The sequence below is a fragment of the Hemitrygon akajei genome, chromosome 11 (genome assembly GCF_048418815.1).
Source record: "Hemitrygon akajei chromosome 11, sHemAka1.3, whole genome shotgun sequence".
Classification (NCBI taxonomy): domain Eukaryota; kingdom Metazoa; phylum Chordata; class Chondrichthyes; order Myliobatiformes; family Dasyatidae; genus Hemitrygon; species Hemitrygon akajei.
Window position 1 is genome coordinate 64,284,176 of NC_133134.1, and position 26,290 is coordinate 64,310,465.

General features: G+C 41.4%; 2 protein-coding genes across 8 annotated transcripts in view; one reads left to right on the plus strand and one right to left on the minus strand.

The window, feature by feature from the left end:
- The window catches only part of ints1 (integrator complex subunit 1), a 180,311-nt gene extending 175,691 nt beyond the window's left edge, over window positions 1-4,620 (minus strand). The window contains exons 1-3 of one of the 3 annotated variants that reach the window (XM_073060973.1): window positions 4,496-4,620; window positions 2,419-2,530; window positions 993-1,274 (exon numbers count right to left, since the gene is read on the minus strand). In XM_073060973.1, the coding sequence (XP_072917074.1) occupies window positions 993-1,274; window positions 2,419-2,473 (337 nt within the window). In that variant the 5' untranslated portion in view covers window positions 2,474-2,530; window positions 4,496-4,620. Of the gene's footprint in view, window positions 1-992; window positions 1,275-2,418; window positions 2,531-4,286 lie in introns of all 3 variants that reach the window. The other 2 variants (XM_073060972.1, XM_073060971.1) reach the window with 2 other exon arrangements.
- A 284-nt stretch (window positions 4,621-4,904) lies between these two features.
- Window positions 4,905-26,290, plus strand: part of LOC140735661 (ADP-ribose pyrophosphatase, mitochondrial-like) — a 32,474-nt gene continuing 11,088 nt past the window's right edge. The window contains exons 1-5 of one of the 5 annotated variants that reach the window (XM_073060976.1): window positions 4,905-5,321; window positions 16,334-16,585; window positions 18,383-18,490; window positions 20,626-20,712; window positions 24,653-24,761. In XM_073060976.1, coding sequence (XP_072917077.1) covers window positions 5,266-5,321; window positions 16,334-16,585; window positions 18,383-18,490; window positions 20,626-20,712; window positions 24,653-24,761 — 612 coding nt within the window. In that variant the 5' untranslated portion in view covers window positions 4,905-5,265. Of the gene's footprint in view, window positions 5,322-10,898; window positions 11,220-15,799; window positions 15,991-16,333; window positions 16,586-18,382; window positions 18,491-20,625; window positions 20,713-24,652; window positions 24,762-26,290 lie in introns of those variants that run through there. The other 4 variants (XM_073060978.1, XM_073060979.1, XM_073060975.1 and 1 more) reach the window with 4 other exon arrangements.

The following is a 26,290-nucleotide window of genomic DNA, read 5'->3' on the forward strand; positions in this document are numbered from 1 at the left end:
ATGGTAAATATTTAATTATCTGCGGCAGTCTACTGAACACAATTGGCTGCTGTCCCCCCTATATTACAAGGATATCTACTTCAAAAACTATATAATGTGCTGAGAAGTAATCAAGACCAGGAAAGATAACAAATAAATCAATCAATTTCTTCCTATTCTTTTAAAGTTCTACGACAACATAAATAAACAGCATGAAATTCACAAGTTTAGACAGTAAATCACTTGTGATGAGTTTTTGAGCAGATGAATCGATCACAACTCATCTACTATTGTTATTTAACTGCAAATCAGGCTCCGGAATTTAAAAAACACCAAGGTTCATGTGTGAAATGTCAACGGAAGTTTGGAAAAAAAATTAAAGGGCAAGCCAAACCAAACAATAGTTAAGCATTTTCAAAATTCAGATGTTAAATCATAAAAGTTGTTCATGAAGAGTAAGGAGTAATGGAATTCTACGAAGCATGGCACATTTAGAATGTAAAACTTTTCTAAGGGCTCACCAGCCTCACTTTCAAATATAGAGTCTTAAAACTACATTAACTAGTTTCTCTTTCCACATTGCTCAATTTGCTGAGTGCTTCCTGTATTTTGTTTTGATATTCCATTCTGTCCTCTTTGCCAACTGCAAAAATACTGTACCTCGTGGTACTGTTTTGAAGTAGGACAATTTTCAAATGACCTCACCAATACTTAAAAGTCAGCCAACAATACCAGAACAAATGATCAGATCACAGCTGACCTGCTTATCATATTTGCTGAATCATTGCTAATTGTGTTCAAATTGGCTACCATGCTTCCTGCATGATATAATAGCAACTTCACTTGACAAAGATGATCATAAGGATACTGACATGAAGGTGCAAATTCTGTTTACATTTCAAGAATTGAATTGCATGATGTCATAAGAAACAACAGCGAATCAGAATGCGATGCACAGTCCCAGGCATTCGGCCTAGTAGACAGCTCAAAATGCAAGAGCCCGCAAGGTCTACCTTCGATTGGTACAACAGACGGTTCCTTAATTGAAGGAGAAATGGCTCGTTTCTCAGCGACTGCTGCTTCAGCCAGGCGCCCTAGCGCGCTCAGTGGCGGTGTGGAAGAGATCTTCGGGCGCTTTGAAAGGCCAGAGGTTGAGGCCAAGGATGCTGATCCCTCCCGTTTACGATCAGACTGCAGTCCTGCCTGTGTTGGCTTCAAAAGTGCAGCAGGTGCCTTAGTGTCAGAAGCCTGACTCTTTGAGCCCAAAGCTATAAAATCTCCAGGTGGAGGATGGCCTGCAAAGATACAAATTTAAACACCAAGTAAAATAACACTAATCAAAAGAAAGGGTTGGTCCTAATATAATGAGAACAAAACAGGAAATATAAAGTGCCCCACTTAAAATTCAGATTTACATGGATTACATCAGGAATGATCATAGAGCTCAGAATAGTAAAATCAGGCTTCACGAAATGATAGGATCACTGATTGAGATTAGTTCATTGTCCCATACTGTACATCAGGTGCAACGAAATTCCTTACGGGAAATTCACAGAATAAACAACAACAATAAATATATCAAGTACAGAATAGATCAAACACGGCAGTGCAAAAAAAGAAATGCTAAAGTGACAAAAATAAAATGACTGAGAGAGATGGAATAAAAAGTGTGAGAACATGCCGGCAATACTGGGAGGGGGATATGAAAGAAGTGATTGGTTTAGGAGTCTGAATAGATTGGGGAAGAAACCACTCTTGAATATGGCTGCCTGGGTTTTTAAGCTCCTGCATCTTCTTCTGGACAATAAAGGAGAGTACAGGAAATAGCCAGGGTGGGAGGCATCCTTGTTCGATCAATTAGCCTTCCTGAAATAACTGAACTGAAGGAAATAATGAGCTTGTGATGGAGAGGGTGGTGTCACTATGCTTTGCAAGTTCCAGTGGTTCATAGCAGAGCTGCGGATACTTTCTAGAATATCTCTGTAGAAGTTTGAGAGAATACAGGTGGACAAGTGAATCCTCAGAAACACCAAAGAAAATATAAATACTGAAGCAATTGCTTGATCATTGCATCAGTACGGATGGACCAGATGAGGATGCTGGTGATTTGGATGCTTTGGAAATTAAAGCTATCAACTAGCTCTCATAGTTCCACTAATGAAGGCAAGATTGAGTTAAAATTAAAATCACACCACTCTTGTTCTTATTAAATGGCTAAAACAGGATAAGGAAAATAAACTTGAAATTTTTCCTTGGATGACTTGTGGAATAATTATGAAGCGAAGGGCAGTGAAATCTACACATTAGGGGCACTCTCCTGATTCATATATTTCTAAATGATGATGCACTCTATACAAGTCAACATAATAATGCTAAGAACTATTTGTTTTCTGATTCTAAACAAATCTGCACTTTGTGAAGGAGAGAGATCTCACTCACCACTGGGTTTAGCACTACTGGGCCGCCGAATTGCTACAGCTTTTGGCCGGTTCATCCTGGCTAAACGCCTTCTCGTTCCTTATTGTGCTGAATCAGAAACGACTGTCCCTCCCTGTCAACAAAAAAAAACGCAAATATACAGACAAAATAATAAACATAAGTACTGAAATTACTGGAAAATCTGAAATAAATCTATTAAGCCTTAGATTGAATAACATCTACAAAAGATTGATCAATATTACACTTGCAACCCTCTAAGTATAAAGCAGCAGTCAGATTAGAATTATTTTGAATGAAAATCAAATTATTTACTGTATTTGTTAAATATTGTTATGTCCACAAGTAGGGGTACAGATGCAATGAAAAGCTTGCAGTTTTTTTTAACCTATTAAGTAATTAATTTTACATGAAAAATGCTGTGCTAAAGGTGTACAGTGGATTCCAGTTAATCAGGGCATCCACTCATTTGGGACAACTCTCAAAGAATGAAAACTAATCTAAAAACAGCTGGCGTTCCCTTTGTTTATTTGGGAACTATGCCACTTAATTGGGACAGGAGGCTGAGATTGAACAGCTTTCTAATTAACATCAGTCATGTGCACAAGCATGGCAGTCAGATGCCACACTGTGCTTAGAGCAGTTTTTAAATACCATCCGTTGCATAAGTTTGTGTCCAAAAAGCACGGATTTTTGCCACTTATATTAGCAAGAAATAAGCAGTACAAAAATTCAGAACTATTTTGCTCACTGTGGTTTCAAGCATTCAGGCTTGGAGCTGCCAGAAACAATCAGAAGTAAAAATGAAACTATTTCACTACTTCAACAAGTCAGGAACTGCAAAGTATGTGAAGGTATTGACAATCATCTTGAATGTTACAATGAAAATGAGTATTTGGAAGATGCAATTGACAAAAGCACTGTTAGAAGGCAGTCCATTATTTGCATTAGGTGTGTGTACTGATTTTGTTCATTTACAGTCAATCAAAAAAACATGTCAGGGTACACTGGGTGAATCCCTCAGTTGATAACTATTAGGAACCAATACGTGGTTTTATAGTACAGTAGTAGTATTGGTATTGTTCCAATTTGTTCTGTATTTTCTTTAAATACATACTTTTGTTAGTCAGTTAAATGGTAGTTGATTTTTTAAATACTTTTCAACTATTGCGACTGTAAAAAAACCCAATTTCCCTTGGGATCAATAAAGTATGTGTCTGTCTGTCTGTCTATTCCCATGAAACTTCAGCTAATTGGAGCAGCCACTTAAATGGGCCAAAATGTAGTGGTCCCAAACTGGAATTCACTGTACTTACAAACAGATTAAATACGTTTTTGACAAACATTTTTCAGTCGCTCCCAAAACACCAAACCATCTGTTGGAGGAACCAGAGGGTTGAGCAGCATCTGCTTGAGAAAAATTGTTGATGTTTCAGGTCAAGGACGAAGAGCAGCGGCAAGATGTCAACATAAAGAGTAAGAAAGGGAGTGGTGAGTGAGGAGTTTCACCTCTCCACTTTTTGTACCTATGAAAGGTTTCAACCTGAAGCATCGCGATACTCTTCCTCCCACAAATGCTGCTCAACCTGGTGATTTTTTTTCTCGAGCAAATTGTTTGCGCTGCCCCAGATTCAAGCATGTGCAAACTCTTGTGTTTCTCAAAACAAATTGTTTTATCCATGACATTCCCTCTTTAATTTATTTTGTTTCCTAAATTGAGTTAGAGGTCCACGTATGGCTCAGAGGGTGCAGATCACACGTCCATCCAAGTCCACACACCTGGGTGTCGAGCACAAACTATGCTGATACTCCAGAGCAGCGTTGAGAGTATCCCACACCGCTATCGATGTCTCATGCTAGATGGGATATACCTGCATTTGTCCCCTCAATAGTCCTGTGTTAAATCTGTACTGTTTTGCAGAGGGAGGTTGCCCAGAGCGGGGTTACTCGTTATCTCTTCCTGGTGTGGGGTAAATCACCTGTCCGCCGATGGTCGCGTCCCCTACACCGTTTAGAGGAGCTTCACCAGTTCCGGGATGGAGTCAGGGATGAGATGGACGCACAAAAACTCCGCCCTCACCTGGACCCGATTAGGCGCCCAGACCAATACTGCCGGCTCCCAGGCCCACTGGGCCGCTGCCACAACGCCTGGCTACCGAGCCGTGCCACACCGAAATTCATCCCCCGGCCCCGCGGACACCTTTTGCCGCGCACCAGGAAACTGTGCGGATCTGCCGTCAACGGGCTCCACACTCCTGATTGGTCTACTCTCGAGCTGTTGTGGGAGCTCCACGTTTCTGATTGGTCTGTTCTCGAGCTGTAGGGGGAGCTTCGCGTTTGTAATTGGTCTTCTCTCGAGCAGTTGTGGGCGATCCGCGTATCTGATTGGTCTACTCTCGAGCATGAGCATCTCCACGCTCCTGATTGGTCTCTAGAGCAATTGTGGGAGCTCCACGCTCCTGGTTGGTCTGCTCTCGAGCAATGGGCGAGGTTGGGTTGACCTCACGCTCTGAGTTGAGCGCAGCGAGTGATCCGGTGTGGATTTGTGCTTCAGGTGGTGTGAGGAGGAACTTGGGGTCCAGATTGGTTGTGAACGTGAAGAAAAGTTGATTGAGCAGGAAGTCAAGGTTGTGTATGGGCTGAACTGTGAACAGGAGCTGACATTTCGCGATCAGGACTTAATGTGTGCAAGAGCTGAATGGAATGTTGTGCTGTGGTGATGGAGGTGAGGGTCATCACAGAGGGAGATGCTGAAAGTTCAGGCTATTGACATTGTGACTGGGACGAATGAGCATTTTGATTTCGAACAAAGACAGTGATTGAAATGTAAACAGATCCTGGGATCAGACAATGTGGTTGTCTGTGTTCTATTTTGACATCGTGTGCCTCGTTTGGATAAAATACAGGTACAATTAGATTTTTAAAATATATATAAAGGTCTTTTATAAGTGATATAGTTCAAACTGAAACTCAAATCTGAATAAAGTTATCATATAATCATATAACAATCACAGCACGGAAACAGGCCATCTCGGCCCTCCTAGTCCGTGCCGAACTCTTAATCTCACCTAGTCCCACCTACCCGCACTCAGCCCATAACCCTCCACTCCTTTTCTGTCCATATACCTATCCAATTTTACCTTAAATGACACAACTGAACTGGCCTCTACTACTTCTACAGGAAGCTCATTCCACACAGCTATCACTCTCTGAGTAAAGAAATACCCCCTCGTGTTTCCCTTAAACTTTTGCCCCCTAACTCTCAAATCATGTCCTCTCGTTTGAATCTCCCCTACTCTCAATGGAAACAGCCTATTCACGTCAACTCTATCTATCCCTCTCAAAATTTTAAATACCTCGATCAAATCCCCCCTCAACCTTCTACGCTCCAATGAATAGAGACCTAACTTGTTCAACCTTTCTCTGTAACTTAAGTGCTGAAACCCAGGTAACATCCTAGTAAATCGTCTCTGCACACTCTCTAATTTATTGATATCTTTCCTATAATTCAGTGACCAGAACTGTACACAATATTCCAAATTTGGCCTTACCAATGCCTTGTACAATTTTAACATTACATCCCAACTTCTGTACTCAATGCTCTGATTTATAAAGGCCAGCGTTCCAAAAGCCTTCTTCACCACCCTATCTACATGAGACTCCACCTTCAGGGAACTATGCACTGTTATTCCTAGATCTCTCTGTTCCACTGCATTCCTCAATGCCCTACCATTTACCCTGTATGTTCTATTTGGATTATTCCTGCCAAAATGTAGAACCTCACACTTCTCAGCATTAAACTCCATCTGCCAATGTTCAGCCCATTCTTCTAAGCGGCATAAATCTCCCTGCAAGCTTTGAAAACCCACCTCATTATCCACAACACCTCCTACCTTAGTATCATCGGCATACTTACTAATCCAATTTACCACCCCATCATCCAGATCATTTATGTATATTACAAACAACATTGGGCCCAAAACAGATCCCTGAGGCACCCCGCTAGTCACCGGCCTCCATTCCGATAAACAATTATCCACCACTACTCTCTGGCATCTCCCATCTAGCCACTGTTGAATCCATTTTATTACTCCAGCATTAATACCTAACGACTGAACCTTCTTAACTAACCTTCCATGTGGAACTTTGTCAAAGGCCTTGCTGAAGTCCATATAGACTACATCCACTGCCTTACCCTCGTCAACATTCCTCGTAACTTCTTCAAAAAATTCAATAAGGTTTGTCAAACATGACCTTCCATGCACAAATCCATGCTGGCTACTCCTAATCAGATCCTGTCTATCCAGATAATTATAAATACTATCTCTAAGAATACTTCCATTAATTTACCCACCACTGATGTCAAACTGACAGGTCTATAATTGCTAGGCTTACTTCTAGAACCCTTTTTAAACAATGGAACCACATGAGCAATACGCCTCTATGAAAACGTTTGCTGGCTATGGCAGAGTGGGAAATTAAAAGCAATGATAATAAACCACAAATGATTACGGTAACTTAATTAATTACTGCATAGTTTACATGACATATATCCTTTCTAAGACAACAGGAAAGTGGTCTATCTATGGCTATCAAGGGAAGTTGATATCTTTGATCAAAGGAAAAGGTCGAAAAGTTTGCCAGCAAAAAAAAAGCTTTCAGATTTATAAAGTCACAAAATAAAGAAATAAGGTTTTGATAAGAAAAGTAATAGTATTAATCTTGTATGGATTAGTATAGATAGTTTAGTAGCAAAACAGCATGTGGGTCCCAAAGACTGAGACCGAAAATTATTTTGTGGATAAGGGCAGAGTGGACAAATTAAATATTTTGTGCTTGGAATAAAACATGCAAACTATGGGTTGAAAGTGACGCAAACCAGGAAAAAAATTAGCATGGTTAAAAGTACAGATTTTAGCAGAATTGAGAGGTAAAGATAAAGATTAGCTTTATTTGTCATGCGTACGTGATCACATATAAAATGCTGGAGGAAATCATCAAGTCATGCAGCGTCTATGGAAATGAATAAAGTCAACTGAAACCCTTCTTCAGAATTGGAAATGAAGTGGGGGTGGAGAGATGCCAGAATAAGGTGGGGGTGATGGAAGGAGAACAAGCCAGAAGATGATAGGTGAAGCCTGGTGGGTGGGGGTACATTGAGAAGCTGGGTGGTGATAAGTGGAAAATGCAGAAAGATGGCGGAGAAGGAACCTAATAGGAGAGGAAAGTGGATCATGAGACAAAGGTAAGGAGGAGGAGCACCGGGGACGGTGATAGGCTGGTGGGGAGAAGAGATAAGAGGCCAGAATGTGGCAGTGAAGTAGAGGGAAGGGGTAGGGGAAAACATTACTGGAACTTGGAAGTCAATGTTAATACCATCAGGTTGGAGGCTATGTAGACGGTATATGAGGTGTTGCTTCTCCAACCTGAGAATGGCAGAAGAAGAGGGCATAAACTGACATGTCTGAATGGGAATAGGGATAGGAATTGAAATGGGTGGCCGCTGGGAAATTCCACTTTCTGCAGATGTAGCTAAGATGCCTTTCAAGAGGTCTGCCAATTTACATTGGGTCTCACCAATGTGGAAGAGGCTGCATTGGGAACGCCAGACACGGTAGACGGCCCAACAGATTTGCAGATGTGTGTTGTCTCACCTGGAAGGACTGTTTGGGGCCTGTTTGCAGGGATAAGTGCCAGGAGGGAGATTAGTGGGAAGGGATGAATAGACAACAGAATCACGGAGGGAATGATTCCCCTGGAAAGTGGAGAGTGAGGGGAAGTAAAGAGTTCTTTGGAGGTAGCGTCCCTTTGAAGGTGAAGGAAGTTGTGGATGCAGAGGCTCATGAAATGGTAGGTGAGGACAAAAGGAACTCTATCTCTGTTCAGGCGGCAGGTGGATGGGGTGAGCATGGTTGTCGGGGAGATGGAGGAGATGTGAGTGAGGGTGGCATCGAAGGTGGAGGAAGGGAAACCCCATTCTTTAAAGGAGGAGGAAAACTCTGATGTCCTGGAAAGGAAAGCCTCATCTTGAGAACAGATGTGATGGAGCCAAAGGAACAGAGAAAAGGGATTATCATTTTTACTGGAGTCAGGGTAGGAAGAGATACGGTATGGTCAAGATAGCCTTGGGAATTGCAAGGCATCTGACCGTAAGTCCCTGCAAAGGATTGTGAGGACTTCTGAGGAGGCTGGTATTGTTACGTACCCCGTAACTGGGTCACTTACCAGCAAAGATAGAGAGGTACGTTGAAGTCTGATGGTACTATTTTTAACAGTATTTATTGATAAAAATACATAAAAATAATATCAATGCAAACATACAGATAATATACGTCGTCAATACTAAATCTAAAAGCGCGGGTATAATAATAATCAATAAGAAATAGCTCTATTGTTGTCTAGGGGATAATGTACGGTCCGATGGAAATATAAAAGTCACTTTAGTTCATTCAGGCTGCAGCCTTTGGTTGGAGTCAAGAGAGAGATGGATTTTTGTTTTAGAACTTGCCCGTTTTCCTTTCTATGATGTCGATCCTTCGAAATGTTGTCGGTGTCCTTTTCCTTTTAGCTAACCCGTCTTCCGTGGTCAGTCCCACCAATTCCGAGGCAAGTGGAAAAGGACACACGTGGGCTTTCCACCGGCTGTCGCTATTACGCTGTCACGGGATTTCTAGCGTTTCTCCTGGTGCGTCTGAAAGGGGGTGTTCCCCAGACCCTCTTTTATCCTTACTCACGGGGTCTCAGATGTCAGTCAGGTTGGGATGTTGCCATCCCCCCAACCAGCCCACGTTGCTCATTCCTTGAGGGTGTCGATGAATAGCACAGTGCTCAATACACAATTCCGTCTCCAAGAGGCAATGGCCGTTTCCCGTGGCTTTGTATCGTTGAGGGGCCAGGACATTCCAAACCCCCTGTGGATTCTGCGTCTCTCTCTCATTTCCTGGGTCTCCTGACCTGAATTAATAGCGATCTTGCAATTCTCAAAAAGGAGGGGGCTATTTTGTACCCTTCGGCCCCTCAGAGTTGGGGCACAGGCGTAATAGTACTAACCTCCATAGTATCCAAGACATCTTCAAGGAGCAGAGCCTCAGAAAGGTGACATCCATTAAGGATCCCCATCACCCAGAGCATGCCCTCTTCTCAATGTTACCGTCAGGAAGGAGGTACAGAAGCCTGAAGGCACACACTCTGATCCAGGTACAGCTTCTTCCTCTCTGCCATCTGGCCTGAATGGACATTGAAACTGTGAACACTACCTCACTTTTTTTAGAATATATTTTATTTCTGTTGTTGCACTATTTTTAATCTATTCAATATACTTACTGTAATTGATTTACTTATTCATTTATTTTTTTACATTATCACGTACAGTATTGCATTGCACTGTTGCTGCTAAGATAACAAATTTCACCACACATGCTGGTGATAATAAACCTGATTCTGATTCTAAAGGGATAATCAGGGTCTCTCTTCTACCTGTCAAAGATATTTATCTGGAGTGCTGCATGTGCAGGGCCCTTAGCATTGTCAATGATTCCTCCCATCCATCCATCCATCCATCCATCCATCAGGAAGGAGGTACCATAACATTAGGACAAGAACTATTTGCTTGGCCGTAACATCCAGGTCTCCTCATGTACTAAGTGCCAGTAGTGTTACACTCTTTACTTTATAATTTGTGTTATAAATGCACCTTATTATTTGGTAATTTACTGGTGGTAATATTATGATGTTTTGCTTGTGAGTTAGAGTATTTCTACAGTGCGTACACCTTGATTTGTTCTTTTTGATATTGAGGGATGAGTTTACTGCAGGAAATGGGATTACAGTAAAAGATCAGTCATGACTTTATTGAAGCCACAGTAGGATTCGGAAGCCAGAGGGTCCTCTGCTCCTACTCCTTCACACTATACTCCAGCTGATGCCGCTCACTGTCCCGCAAGTGTCACACCTGAAAGCTGCTGGAGCTGAGGGACACCACAACTGGATCCCGGGTTCTGCACGTTCCAGCGTCAGACACTAGGGTGGAGTGGAGCAAAGGCTGTGTTAGAGTGCACCACTGCAAAAGAGCATCAGCTATGCTTTACTGTGATGTGCTAAGTCAGAGTCATGGTTATAGAGCATGGAATCAGTCCCTTTGGCCCAGAGCTAGTCCCATTTGACTGCAGCTCGACCATATCCCTTGAAGATTTTCCTCTCAGTGAACCTATTGAAATGTGTTTTAAACATTGTATTTGAACTCACCGCTACCATTTTCTCTAATGGCTTGATCCACATATCCATTACTCTCTGTGTGGGAAAATAGAACTAACTTTTTTGTATAATATTACCATGACTTTTTGATTCTGTTTAATGATAATAACTTAGTGCTGACTTGACGATCCTATTTTATCTAGCGAAATTACGTAGCTGAAAAAGTTGCAGTTTGATTCCAGCTGTGCGTAGGCAGGCAATTGCAACCTGGTGTGAGGGTGATGAGGTTGCAGTAGACTTTGCTTTTCATTGAGTCTGTATCGGAAGATATAATAGCAGAGAGTCTTAAACAGAGTAACAGCATTAAGCAGCCTCAGCGTGGACCCACGTGGGAATATTTTTTGTTTATTGACACACAATGTGAAGTAGGCCCTTCTGGCCCTTTGAGCACACAGCCCAGCAATCCCCCAATTTAATCCTAGCCTAATCACACGACAATTTACAATGACTAATTCACCTACCAACTTGTACGTCTTTGGACTGTGGAAGGAAACCAGAGCACCCGGAGGAAACCCACACGGTCACATGGAGAACATACAAACTTCTTACAGGTATATGCGGGAGTATTTCCGTAATCTTATGGAATTCTTTCTCAATGTATCCACTAAGATGGATACAGAGAAACAAGGAGGTATTTTTCCTTTTAGAAGGACTTTGATATGACACAGGAGGTTGGGTGAACTAGGCTAAAACACAAAATTGGTGGTGATTTACTGACGTGGATTGATTGTTCTTAAAGCAGAAGAGGTGGAATTGACTAGATCGTTCTTGGGTTGTCAGGCTGCCAGTTGGGGTACAGCAGAGATCACTGCTACAACTTTGGCTCTTCACAATCTATGTGAACTCTTTGGCTAAGGTCATCAAATTTCATAGTTATGTATTTGCTAATGGTATAAAAGCAGAGAGGTTGTCAGTCAGCAGAGGATACAAGAAGCTTTAAGGGAATATAGACTGCCCTACAAGATCACCTACCTTATTCATATATTACGTGCATTCAGATATTACATTTTCCATCCTGTATTCATCACCCTTTTCAGTTTTGTCCCCATGTTACTGAAAGTTAAATTCTTATTCCTTTCTAAACTTTTGGTCTTTTTCTTTATTCTAAATACTATCGTAACCTCTCCTGCACTTTCCATTCCATTGGTGTTGAATGCTGAACTGTAGTCAAAGAACACATCCTTCTTCTCCAGATGTGTAAGGACGGTATGAGCAGTGGCAATTGCATTGTTTTGTCGATTGGTTGTGTCGGTAGGAGAATTGTAGGGAGTCCAGTTTAGGGGGTAGCAAACTGCAGATGTAATCCTTAACCAGCCTCTCAAAGCATTGCTTCAGAAGCAGCAATCCAGAGATCACTACCTTCTGCTTTTCAGCTTCCTACCCAGTTCTCTGTTTTCTCTCTGTGTTGCAGCTTCTGGAAAACATATGGATAGTTGCGTACCCGGGCCGAGGCAGGATATTTCCCAGGTTACTACGGGAAGCAAAGAAAGAGATTGCTGGGATGTTGATGATGATCTTTGCATCTTTCTTGGCCACTGGTATAGTACCAGAGGATTGGAACAGGTGTCGTCGATCCTCCTCAGTGTCCTCCAAAATCTTCCAAGTCAGCCAAACGTGACCAGCTTAAAAGCGCCATCTTCAAGTGATAATCTACCAACCCAGGCAAGGGTTAGACACACCAGTAGATTCCACAGGGTCGCCCTTTACACGCACTAATAGTCACAGATTGTTTCCTCTTAATCCTCAGCCCGACTCTTTATGGGTTCTTAAGCATTCACTTAAATGTTTAGTGGCAATTTCCACCACCAGCCTTCGTGCATCTGTGTCCTGTGAAACGAGCAGTGACGCTCGTTTAAATACCATTGAGCTGAACACCGGCTGTCCGCTCTCTGTCTCTCTGTCTTACAGACATGGTTCTTAAAGGCACAGTCAGTCCATAATGAATAAAACTTAAAATTCCATCACAAGAGGAACAGGGGGATCTTGGGGTCCAAGTCCAATGAAGTCTTGGCCTTCATTTATTGGGGGATTGCATTCAAGATCTACAAGGTAATGTTGTAGCTGTATAAACTCCACAACTGGAGTATTGTGTTTAGTTCTGATCTTATCATTGTCGGAAAGATGTGGAAGCTTTAGAGAAAGATCAGAGTAGATTTGCCAGGATGCTGCCTGAATTAGAGACCATGCCTTACTTTGAGCAAGATCAGATTTTTCCCTTTGGAGCAAAGCAGGTTGAGAGGTGACCTGATAGAGAGGCATAAGATTATGAGATAAATAGAGAGTGGACAGCAGAGCCTTTTTTCCAGGATGGTAATGGCCAGTTCCAGAGGACATCCATTTAAGGTGACTGGAGGAAGTAGGTTTTTTCCAAGGAAAGGTGGGTGTTTGGAACACTGGACGGTAATAGAGGCTGATATAATAAGGACATATAAGAGATGCTTAGGCATATATAGACAAAAGAAAAATGGAGGATTGTGATCTGTCTAGGAGGAAAGGGCTAGATTGATCGTGGATTAGATTTGTATAGGTCAGCACAACATCATGTGTCAAAGGGTTTCCTGTGTACTATTCCATGTTCTAAATGAAATTATGGGAGGATTTGAGTGGAGCAGTAAAGATATCTTACTACAAATACATAGGGCCTTTGTGAGATAGCAACTGGATAAATATATACAGTTTTGATATTCTTAGGTTAAGAAACATTATATTTATTTCATAGAATGATTAAATATTCAATAGGTGTAGCCCTGCAATGAGAGAGTTGCTGAGGAGAGATTGAGAAGACTAAGTTCATATTCAATATTGATAGGAAGAATGTGAAATGATCTCATTGAACCTTAGAAAATTCATATGGTGCTTGATAGACTAAATGCAAGAAATATTTTTTGCCATCCAAAGAGTCTAGAGCTTGAGGTTACAGTTTGAGAACAAGATGTAGACATTTAGGCCTGAAATGAAGAGGAATTTCTTCAGAATCAGAATCGAGTTCATTGTCACTGCTTTTTCACCGAACATCTGACCCAAGCAACAAAATACACCCATGTTCAGACAGGATCCTGCTTCCTGAAAGAAACATAACACATTTTTAAAACTCCTTTCACATGCCTTTTGAGTAACTATTGAAAAATATTTGTAATTACTATTGTGCTGTGAACAAGAAGAAAACCAAATCCTTACAGCTATAGTGCCTGTAAAAAGTATTCACCCCCACTCCCCCTGGAAGTTTTCATGATTTATTGTTTTACAACATTGAATCACAGTGGATTTAATTTGGCTTCTTGGATGCTGATCAACAGAAAAAGACTATCTGTTATGGTCCAGTCCAGACCCCGCATTCCAGTTCTTAATCCGGTCCATGGACTCCGGGTCTTGTAGCCATCCCTTTTTTCACCCTTGAGCCCAAGTAGTCACACCTGTGGATCATCGTGGCTTGTTTGGACTCAAGGAGGTGCACCTGATGCCCATCGGCTGGCGGTGTATATAGGGGGCTCTGGGACTGAGTGGAGTTTTGGGGGGGGGGGTCCTGCTTATCCTCTTCCTCTGGTTGCCCTGGCTTGGAGTTCCCCTTGTTAAAGATGAGTTCTTTGAGTAAGTCTGGCAGTCACCCTGGACCTAGTTCCCTTCCTATCCCTTGCCTCCGTCAGGAAAGCCTGGCCGGACAGCCGTTGCCCGGAGGGGGACCCTGCCCCTTTCCATCCCTCATTGCCGATGAGTTGTGCCCTGCAACCTACCCAGGTTCCCTGTGACCTGCTCAGGCCCCTGTGTTCCTGCCTGGGAGGTCCGGGCCCTGCCCAGGAGTTATGCGGCCTGCCTAGTGAACTCCTAGACCTTGCCTGAACCCTTAGACCCTGCCTTGCCTGAACCCCAGGATCCTGCCTTGCCTGAACTCTAAGACTCCCCCGGAACCCCAGAATCACCTTGAACGTCACATCCCTCACGCACACCACGGTCACCACATCTTGTCTATAGTTGTTCCTGTCCTGCCCCTAGTACTTCAGTGCCTGCATCCTGCACTTGGGTCCAGTCTCCTGTCCCCCTATGACACTATTGTGTCAAAGTGAAAACAGATCTCTACAAAGTGATTTAAATTAATTACAAATATAAAACACAAAATAGTTGATTGCCTAAGTATTCACTCCCTTTATTATGACACACTAAATCATCACTGGTGCATCCAATTGGTTTTAGAAGTGACATAATTAGTGAAATGGAGATCTGTTTTTGGAGACCTGAGTGCAGTCAAAGTGTTTCAATTGATTGTAGTTTTTAAAAAAAAAAAATACACTGTATCTGGAAGGTCAGTACCCTGGCAAAAACTACACCATGAAGACAAAAGAACACTCCCAGCAACTCCTTGAAAATGTTATTTAAAAAGCACAAGTCAGGAGATGGAGACAAGAGAATTTCCAAGTCACTGAATATCCTTTGGAGTACAGCTGGTCAATCATCATGAAAAGGAAAGAATGTGGCACAAACCTGCCTAGAGCAGGCTGTCCTCAAAAACTGAGTGACTGTACAAGAAGGGGACCAGTGAGGGAGGTCACCAAGAGACCTATGATAACTGGAGGAATGTCAAGCTTCAGTGGCTGAGATGGGAGAGACTGTACTTACAACAACTATTGCCTGGGAGCTTCAGTCGCAGCTTTATGGCAAAGAGAAAGCCACTGTTGAAAAAACTGAGATGAAATCTCAGCTAGAATTTGCCAGAAGGTATGTGGGAGACTCTGAAGTCAGCTGGAAGAAGGTTCTATGGTCTGATGAAACCAAAACTGTTTTTTGGTCATCAGACTAAATACCATATTTGGCATAAGCCAAATACCACACATCATCAAAAACATACCATCCTTTCCATAAAGCATAGTGGTGGCTGCATCACGCTGTGGTGATGCTTCACTGCAGCAGGCCCTGGAAGGCTTGTTAATGTAGCAAATTTCAGGGAAGTTCTGGAGGAAAACCTGATGAGTCTGCTTAACCACCACAATGAGATGTGTCTCTTTTAAGCATCTGTGTATCTTTAGATTGGAGGAAGTGAGTCAATTTTGTTTACTGCCTTAATTTTTGTTTCTGTGTCTAGTTTCAGTTCTTCACTGAATTATAACCAGAACCTCTCAGGAAGTCATGCAAGGATTGGGCAGGTCCACTAGTTAGTATGAAAAGTCCTTGTTAACTAGAGACTATCATAGTGGAATTACACATAGTGGCTACTGTGTTGCTGTTAGTTAAGTGTCTGAGAGCAGCCAACACCCGTCACGGAGATCAATTGCTGACAGTTTCCCAGTCCACGAAGGTCAGAGCGGAGCAGAACACTGGCGATTGAGCTAGGCAAGTAATCATAGGAAATGTTAGTTGAGTAATGCTGCATGAATATGTAGCAGTTGGAAGGGATACATGAGTGGTGTTAAAGTTTGAAGCGAGATGTGTATGTGAGATAAAGTAAGCTTCTCAGGAAATTTTGGGATTATGTGGAGAGTAACTGCCTCAAAGCTGGAATGTAATAAGCAACAGCTTTATACTTCTGCTGTGCTTTTCACAATCCAGATAATTCCTAGAGCATGTTATAATCAATTAGATACTTTATGAAATTTACACCTTGAAGAGAATTGGATTATGCATGGATGGATTCCTCAGGAAGCAAACTTCTGATGGTAAAGTGTTTCTATTTCAGCACCTGCCTCTTCCAGTCCAGTTGGTACCTGCCTGAACCTTACCCGATGTGTCCTGCTACTCTTAGCAGTACAGGGACTTTAATGATTCACGTAAAGGCACGAAGCTCACCATACCCAGGATCACAGGTCAAGCGATTCCCTGTTCAGGATGATAATGTCAGCTGGAACAGAGAGTGGGCAGCATATGATCCAGTGGACTACACGGCAGAGACTGTCAAGGCTGGGCCTCAATGGGCTGACCCAGATTTTAGGTAAATGAAGAATTTTGGCAAATGAAGATTTAGAGTCCCGTAGAAATGTGAAAATGATAGTTTTAGATATAGTGCTGTACACTGAGACAGGAGAAATTGTTTGGTGAAAAAATGGGTAAAGAAATTGAAATTTTGTGTCTATCTTCAAGGATAGACAGTGGTGGTGAATCACTGTTCTATGTAGAACAGTGGATAGACAATAAAGCAACACACACAAAATGCTGGTGGAACGCAGCAGGCCAGGCAGCATCTATAGGGAGAAGCACTGTCGATGTTTCGGGCTGAGACCCTTCGTCAGGACTATAAAGACAATACAATTAGTAGGAGTAAACAATTTGTATTCAAGAAAGTAATGTGATTGAGTGTAGGTAAATCTCCAGGACATGGTGACCTGCATTCTAATGTTTTGATGAACATATTGATGAAAATAGTGGGTGAACTGGATGCCATTTTCCAAAATTCCTTAAGTTCTGGTGTGATTGGCACAGATTGGAAGATACCAAATGTAACACAATTGTTTAAGAAGGGACAGAAAGGAAACAGAGAAATGAAACCTTTTCATTAAGTTAACATGGCAGTTAGTAAAGAACATGGTTAGTTATAGTCAACACTGGCTTAATGAAAGAAACATCCGATTTAATATCTGCTACGAGTTTTTGTTTTTAGATTTAAAGGTGAACCTTCAAAAGGGCTTCAATAAGATGCTTCACAATCCTAGCACGTGTATTAATGATTGATTAATGTCGAAGAATTAAAATGAACAGGTTTTTATTAGTTTGGGAGACTGATTAGTGGGCCAGCAACTGTTCAAAATCTAGATCAAGTTTGGATGAGGGAATCAAGTGTAATATATCCAAGTTCACTGATAACAATGCTTCCTGTTAGTGTGGACATGAGGAGGATGCAGAGGGTGTGACTAGTGAGAATACACCAAACATAATATAATGTAGGAAAATGTAAGATCACCACTTTGATTTGGGGGGAAAAAAATTAGAATGTTAGAGATTTTTGAAATGGCCAGAAACTGAAAAGTGTGAGTTCAGAGGGAGCTGGGTGTCCTTGTACACAAAACACTGAACATTATGGGTGTAGCAAGCAGTTAGGAACATATTCAGAAAGTTAGTCCTTATTAGAAAGGGAGTAGAAAGCGAGGGAGATCCCATCCTAAGGAAGTTTATATTTGCATTAGAGGGATTGCGGGAAGGTTTATCAGATTGTGTGCTGGAATTCCAAGTTGATTGGAGAAGAAGAGATTCAGCAGATTAGGACTATATTCTGTATTTCAAATAATGTGGGCTGATTTCATTGAAATGTACAAAAATTTATGGGTTTGATTGTGTAGATGTTAAATTGTTATTTCCCCAGGCTAGTGTGGCCAGAACAGGAAGCCACTGTCTCAAAATAAGGAGCCTGCATTCAGAAATGAATGAGAAGGAACTAAATTACACAGACTGGTGTAAACCATAGAAATGTTGCATCTAAGCACTGTGGAGGCTTAGTCTGATGTACTCAAGACAGAGACTGATAAATGTATAGATATTAAATTAATTGGTGGAGGAAAACGGAGCTGAGGTGGAGCCAAGAATGAATTGACTGGCAGAGAGGGCTTGAGGAGCCGAGTTATTAAACCCAATGTCTGCTCTTATGAGAGGCTATGTTCGTGCTCCTCCCCTCACTTTGTGCTGCACAGCAGTGCTTATGAAGTTGCTTCATGATTGGTGATAACGTTAGAACACACAGAAAAATAAAAAAAATACTTGGTATGAAGGCAAATTTCTCTCATTATTTGTGACACAGGAAGAGAGACCAATTGAAACATGCTCCACGCTTCAATGCACTGGATGGGAGAATCGATCGGAGGAGCTACCTAGGTGTGTATAAACTGGATAAAGACAACCTGCCTCGGTGAGTACCGATTCCACTTCAACACACACAAAATGCTCGAGGAACTCAGCAGGCCAGGCAGTATATGTAGGAAATAGTAAACAGTCTACATTTCGGGTTTGTTGTGATCCGACTTGTTTGATTCAACTGGAGATGAGATTCGGAGCAGTGACAGGCATGTGATATCCTAGAACGCCTGACTGCTCACTCCAGTTTTAATTGCTTAATGTCTGTCCAGTTGTATCCTCAGCTGCCAGTTGGACATTCTTCCACAAACCTCTCTACCTCTCTCTCTCCTCTTTGAAACCTACCTCCTTGACAAAGCCTTTTGTTACCTATTCAAGTACCTCCTCGAATCAGATTTTATCTGATAATCTGCTGTCAACTACATCTGGTCACTTTAGTAAATGAATAAAGCCATTTAAATTGAAATAATCGGGGGGAAAAAACGCTGCTACCTGTCCCTTATAGGTGTTGGTAACTGTGCCTTCAAATAGTAATTCGAGCAACCCCTCAGTTAAAAACACAATTACATGTTTTCTCTTTTGCTCTTTTCAAACATGCTGGGGTTAGAGAGCATTGGTAAGTATCAGGGGTACAGGTGAAGCAGAGGGTGGAGGGATTCTGTAAAGGCTTCCAGTACTAATTTCTATATAGATTTTTCATGCCGAAGTATGAAGGTGTGGCATTTGGGTAGTTAGATTGTGTTCAGGTTTGTATCTTCCACAGTTGAATTGTCTGAAGATAAAGAATAGTTAATAAGGTGATTTATCAGAGGTCAACCAACACATGACTGATATTTATATCAAACTTTTCATTACCCCAGTATTTCAATGTGTTTTATCTAATATCAGTAATGATAGTTGAGAATTTAGTGTTGACCACTCTTGTAGGTAACAAACATTGGCCTTGTGAACAATGGTCATATCATAGTAAATACACAGTTAGATCAGACAATGAGTTACGGTTTGCAAAGAGCTTATATCAGAATTCCAGTAAACAACAAACAGGAGGCTGACTATGTGAATATTACGGAGAAAATTATAATAGTGAACTGAGCAAAGGTATCACAGGAAGACCTGGGATTGTGCTTGTGAGTATTAATAGGCTTGCCAGTGCTTGATTATAGACATGTAGCAGTGCAGTTTATAAAGGTACTAACATCAATACTGTGTAGAGTATTAGTCTCCACAAATTATGCTAAAACACAGACTCAGCCACACAGTACTGATAGCATATCAACACAAAAAAATGGACATGCCTTCATCAGTTAAAGCACAATAAAAAAAACAGTTACCAGTGCTTTGTCTAAATGGTATGAACAGAGAAGGAAGTCTGTCACTTTAAAGGGAAGATTGAAAAGTGAACTCATTGGGATTTCATGAATATTCTATGGCATCATAATGGAATAACAGGTCCAGTAGCCTAGTGATTAAGTTATTAGACCTGTAATGCGTTGTTGATCAGACTATGATAGTTGCAAAATTTCAATCCAAGTATTAAATTAATCAGAAGGAAAAATGATGACTATTGTATTAGTTGATTCTGTCAAAATCCCAGCTGATTTACTAATATCCTTTAGGAAAGGAAATCGTTCTCCTTACCTCATCTAGCCTCTGTGTGTTTCCAGCCCCAGAGCGATCTGGTTGACCCTTAACTGCCTTTTTAAATGGCCCAGAAAGACTATTGAGGCAATATCCAGCAATGCCAATTTCCTATCAATTAAGAAAATAAATGAAAACATCGCAGAAATTTGCATAATTTAAAGTGACTGGAAATGCATTTGATACTGAGTGTAGACACTAAGTATTCAAACACGAAGAAATCTGCAGATGCTGGAAATTCAAGCAACACACACAAAATGCTGGTGGAAGGGTCTCGGCCCAAAACATCGACAGTGCTTCTCCCTATAGATGCTGCCTGGCCTGCTGTGTTCCACCAGCATTTTGTGTGTGTGACTAAGTATTCAATGTGGGTCCATTTGGGTTCATTTACACAGTAATACATTTTGCTTTCCATCCAATTATACTGATCCTAAAAAATGCCTAGGATCAAGGCACGAGATGTGAAGAGTGCCTCTCACTCTATCCGTGCTGGTTTCACACTTTATCAGTGAGAGGAACCAAGGCTTCCATGATCTTTGCTGTTATTCCTAGGAATCCAATGGGAAGAACGGGAATGATTTCTCGAGGCTTGCTGGGAAAATGGGGACCAAACCATGCGGCTGATCCCATTGTTACACGGTAAGTAAACAAAAATTTTCACCCCACCCCTTCAGGATTTTCCAAAGTACTTACAACTTTTGCTTTTGAAACACAGATATTATTGTAATATAAGAAGTGTAACTTTTGGTTTACACACAGCAAGTTCCCACATACTTTCTGTTAACAACTAGATATAAGCAGCCTTTCAGTTATGTCAGGTTTCTGTTACTGAGAACAGTTTGTCAGAAATGAATAGAAAGAGAAAGAGTGCCTGGGAGAGGATCACAGAAACAGCTGTAATGTGAGAGTCAGCAGGCATATCCCGCTGGTCTCCCAAACGTTCGTTGATGTATACGTGTGTTTGTGAGTTGGATCTTTGTAATTCAGGGAGGGCATGTATTCTGTGATGTTGGTCAGATGTAAATGTTGGCCCGGTCAGCAGAGATAACTTTACTGCCCTTCTAAATAGTGCCATCTATTTTTTAGCTTTTCTTTTTGTGTATAACCAGCTGAGGGAACAAACAGGCTGTGGTCTGTCAGTGCAGTATTCCCTCACTGCTGCCTGTATTTATAATGACACACAGGCAGTAGGTCCATTTTGCCAACATAACTGTCAGTCAGCTGCAATGAAACACCATTCATACTGTGGTATAGAAAAACTTGCACCTTTCATCACTTCAATACAGCTCCTTGCTCTCCAGATAGTGAATGGCTTTTGAATACTAAGTTCAGTGACTGGAGCATACTTAGCAAGATTACATGAATGTGAATTTGTAATGCATTTCCTTTTAATGATGTTGGTCAAAAAATAAATATAGTGGCTTCCAATTAATTGGGACACATTGGGACTAGTACATTTTGGGCCAATTAGCCTAAGTTTCATGCAAATAGTTAAAAAGGTATTAAAAAAGACTACTGTTTAACTGAGTAAAAAATTATGTATTTGAATGAAATACAGAAAAAATTAGAACACTACCAATGCTACTATGGTACTGTAAAACTGTGTAATGGTTCCTGATAGTTATCAATGGAGTAATCCATCCAGTGTATGCTGCCATATTCTTTTGATTGACTAAGTGAACAAGATTAGTGTGGACACCTAATGCAAATAATGTACTACAATCACATCTTCCAAATCTTCATTTTTATTGTGGTGTTAATACCTTCAAATTCTTCATAGTTCCTAACTTGTTGAAGTAGTAAAATAACTTCAATTTCACTCCTGGCCATTTCTGGCATCTCCAAGCCTGAATACTTGAAACTGCAGTGAACGAAACGGCTTTGAATTGTAGTACTGCTTATTTCTCACCAACTATGAGTAACAAAATCATTGCTTTTTGAACACAAACACAGCAACTGATGCTAATTAAAAATTGTTTGTTCTAATAATGGTGTAGCGTAAAACGGCCACTTGACTGATACCAATTAGAAACTGTTCAACAACAGTCACCTGTCCCAATTAAGAGGCATTGTGTCCCAAGTAAACAAAGGGAATACTGGCTATTTTCTCAATTTGTTTTTTATTTCTTTAAGCATTGTTCCTAATAAGTGGCTGCCCCAATTAATCAGAATCCACTATACTTCCCAATAACAACCTGCTGCAGTTTGAAATGGTAGTGTGGAATTTCTTGTGTCCATTCAAGAATGCCTCAGTTTTACATCTCATTTGTATTGAAATGTAACTGTAGGTTTCATCATGTCTGAAACTCCACTGCCTATCTAACTTTTGCAATGGCAGCTGGAATTTGAACTCAGCACTTTTCGACCAACGCCTGGTACTCTGTGGAAGTGAAGTGGTAGATCTGGGTTCAGCTTGCTGCACCAACTGCCTGTATTCAGAATGACATGGTAATCACCTCTGGCAGCTGGATTTGATTTGATCCTACAGTAGATTCCCAGCTATGAAAGGGTATTGTCTGCTCTTTGAGAACTATTTGGACTCGATGAGGAAAAAAAGGAGCATTCATTCTTCCATTACATCTACAAATTAGCTTCATCATGTGCATTGTCCAATCTATTCATTGTCTCTCTCCCTTTCCATGGTCAGCCATCACTGGGTGGAAATTCATCTCTGGTTGGTCTCAGTTGCACATTGTGTAGCCCACCTAATATTTTGTTTAGTTCTAACTGAAGAGAAGATATCCAAGGCAATTATCTACTCTTCTATATTCACCCAACAATTATATTTGTGACCAATTGTGGGATCCTTGGCTCATGCTGATTTCCCTTGAGGAAAAGTTTACACACTTAACAACTTGAGAAGCAACAATTCCCTACTGCTTTACTCACTTATGATTACCTGGTTAAGTACAGCTCCTTGGCTATATTTAAGTTTTGTTGATGACACCACTGCTATTGGTAAAATCAAAGGTGGTGATGAATCAGCATATTGGAGGGAGATTGAAAACTAATTGAGTAGCGCCATAACGACAACCTCTCACGCAATGTCAGAGCTGATTTATTAATTACAGGAGGAAGAAGCTGCAGGTCTATGAGCTAATTCTCATTAGAGATTGTAAGTGGGAAGGGTGAGTGACTTTAAATTCCTTGGTGTTAATATCTCAGTGGAACTGTCCTGGGACCAGCACGTAAGTATCATCACAGAGAAGGCATGACAGCACCTCTACTTTCTCAGAAGTTGCATAGATTCAGCATGCCACCAAAATTTTTGACAAATTTCTATAGAAACACCATGGAGATGATCCTGACTGGTTGCATCATGGCCTAGTATGTAAACATCAGTGGCCAGGAACGGAAAAAGCTACAGAAAGTGGTGGACACTGCCTGGTCCATCACAGGCAAAGCCCTTGCCACAAATGGGTACATTTACATAGAGCTGCCACAAGAAAGCAGCATCATCATCAAAAGTCCCCACCATCCAGGCTATGCGCTCTACTATCGGGTAGGAGGTGCAGGACCCAAGTCTCCCCACCCTCACCATGTTCAGGAACAGTTAGTTATTACCCTACAACCATCAGCCTCCTGAACTGCTGTGTGTAACTTCATTCACCGCTACTCTGAACTGATTAGATGATCTATAGACTCACTTTGAAGAACTCATTACAATTCAAATTCTCAGTATTATTTTTATATGCACAGTTTGTTATCTGTTGCACATTGGTTGGTTATCAATCCTTACTGTTTGTGTTTTTTTCCTGTAAATGCCTACAAGAAAATAATTCTCAAATTAGTGTATGGTAACATGTATGTACTTGGATAAATTTACTTTGAACTCTCCCTCCTCATCACAGGTACAGTATGTTTCTTTGAAAGAACTCCACTTCAGTCCCCAACACCTGCCCATCCCTCAGCCCTGCAAGTACCTATTGACTTTCCTTTCAGAAACGTAGAAAACCTACAGCACAATACAGGCCCTTCGCCCCACAAAGCTGTGCCGAACCTGACCTTACCTTAGAACTACCTAGGCTTACCCATAGCCCTCTATTTTTCTAAGCGCCATGTGCCTATCCAGGAGTCTCTTAAAAGACCCTATCGTTTCCACGTCCACCACCGCTGCCGGCAGCCCATTCCACGTGCTCACCACTCTGCGTGAAAAAAGCTTAGCCCTATAACATTTCCTCAGCAGCTACTTCCAAGCACCTTAAAACTCGTTATAGCAGACTCTCTTTCCACTGCCCTTTCAGACACTAGGATTGTTCATCTTGTCCTTTACTGTCTCAATTCCCTAGATTTTGTCCCTCCCTCCTTCCCTCTCACTCTCTTTCCCTCTCTCCCTCCCTCTTTCCCTTCCCCCCCTCTCTTCCCCCATCATCTTTCGTAACCTCTCCCCTGAAAATCCACACTCTTTTTAACAGTAGAAGAGTATGTTTGTTAACTGATAGTTGAACCTTTGGCCGCTAATCTACACACTGCCTCTGAATCAGGCTTCTTCATTTTATCACTGAGTATCAGAGTGTTTCTCAACATTCTTGCTTTCTTCCTAAATGAAGGACCTATTCATGTTCTTTTTTCACTGCAGGTGGAAGAGAGAAGGAGGTGAAAAGGTGATCCACAAGCTTTCTGGCAAACCCATCCTACAGTTTATTTCAATAAAGAGGAAAGATTGTGGGCAATGGGCGATTCCAGGGGTGAGGACAAGATGTTGCACAGTACACCATCCTTACATAATCTGTTTTTTCACCTCATTCTTTAATTCTGAAAAGTCCCAATTCTCTTTTAATCCCCCAATATCGTGAACCTAGTGCCAAGGCATTTAGGGCTCTTCCCAACCTTGTATGATAGGATGTGAGGATAGAAGATCACGGGTGAGAACAGACAAGCTGGTCCATCATATCTTGCCTCATCAAGAAAATCGTAGCAGTGTACAGGACACAATCTTGTTTCCAGTACAAACTCCACAAGTGCCTGGCCAATTTTGTGCGTTTCTTCACTAAGTCATGGAGGTGGGTAAGGACTTGTTAGCTTACACCAATCTTCTTGAATAATGGATGTAATCAATTAATAATGATACATCTTACTGTGCATCTTTATAGAGCTTTCACCTGAGTTTCGGGAGCTATGGGACATAGCTCTGTGAATTATGTCACCCCATGTTATAACAATGAAAGACACTTTTGATAGAGTAATAGCTGATTCCTGTTCCTATGTTCTTGTGTCCACACATAAGAACCCCTTTTTGAATGATGACCATACCCTGCTGGGTCCAGCAGTTGTAATATTCTGGGAGTCTTTGTCACATTGCATGGCTCCAACTAATACTGCTGCTCCCCCATCATTGTGCCATTGGGTACCTGACCTGTCTGTTGACATGATGGCCTGCTGATCCCCAACTAGTTACTATCTGAATAGATGGCTCATTCAAACTGCCTTTTCTTTCAACTTCCAAGTCTAAGAAATAAAATATTAAGTTCTTAGTTTAAAGGCCCTGACCATTTGCCAATTCCTTAAATTTCTGAGGTCTTTCAATCAGTCATGGGAATTTGGCGAGTTTAAGTTAAAGTTTGGATGAGAGATCATCAGCCTGAAATATTAGCTCAGATGCTGCCTCAGAACCTGTGTATTTCTAGAATTTTATTGAGCAAGAAACAATCTGACAGAGGAACTTGGTGGGTTGAGTTGGGTGAATGCAGGGTCAACAAACATCAACAATTTCTGTCCCTTCAACATTGCTGCTCTACCCGCTGAGTACCTCTGGCAGATTGCCTGCTGCTCCACGTCCCAGCATCTGCAGTTTCTTGTGTCTCCAGGATTTTTTCTTCATAGTTCCACTGATCACATGGGAGTTGGTACTAAATTGTTCTGATGTGATAGCAACTCTCCATTTTGTTCAATCCCATTTGCATCGAGATCTGCTTTCTGTCTCTGTTAGGTATCCAGGAATGTTGTGTAATGTTAAATACTTTCTACAAGTTCAAATTCTTGTTGGTAAATTGACTTACTATTGTCCCAGTGACCAAGGTGCAGTGGAAGAACTTTACTTTGCATGCCTTCCATACAGATTATTTAATTACAATTGTGCACTGAGATAGTAAGGGGAAAAATAACAATGCAGAAAAAAATGCTACAGATACAGGAAAAGTGCAGTGCAGATGGACAGCAAGATGCAAAGCCACTACAAGGTGGATTGTGAGGTCAAAGTCTGCCTTATGTGCTACTT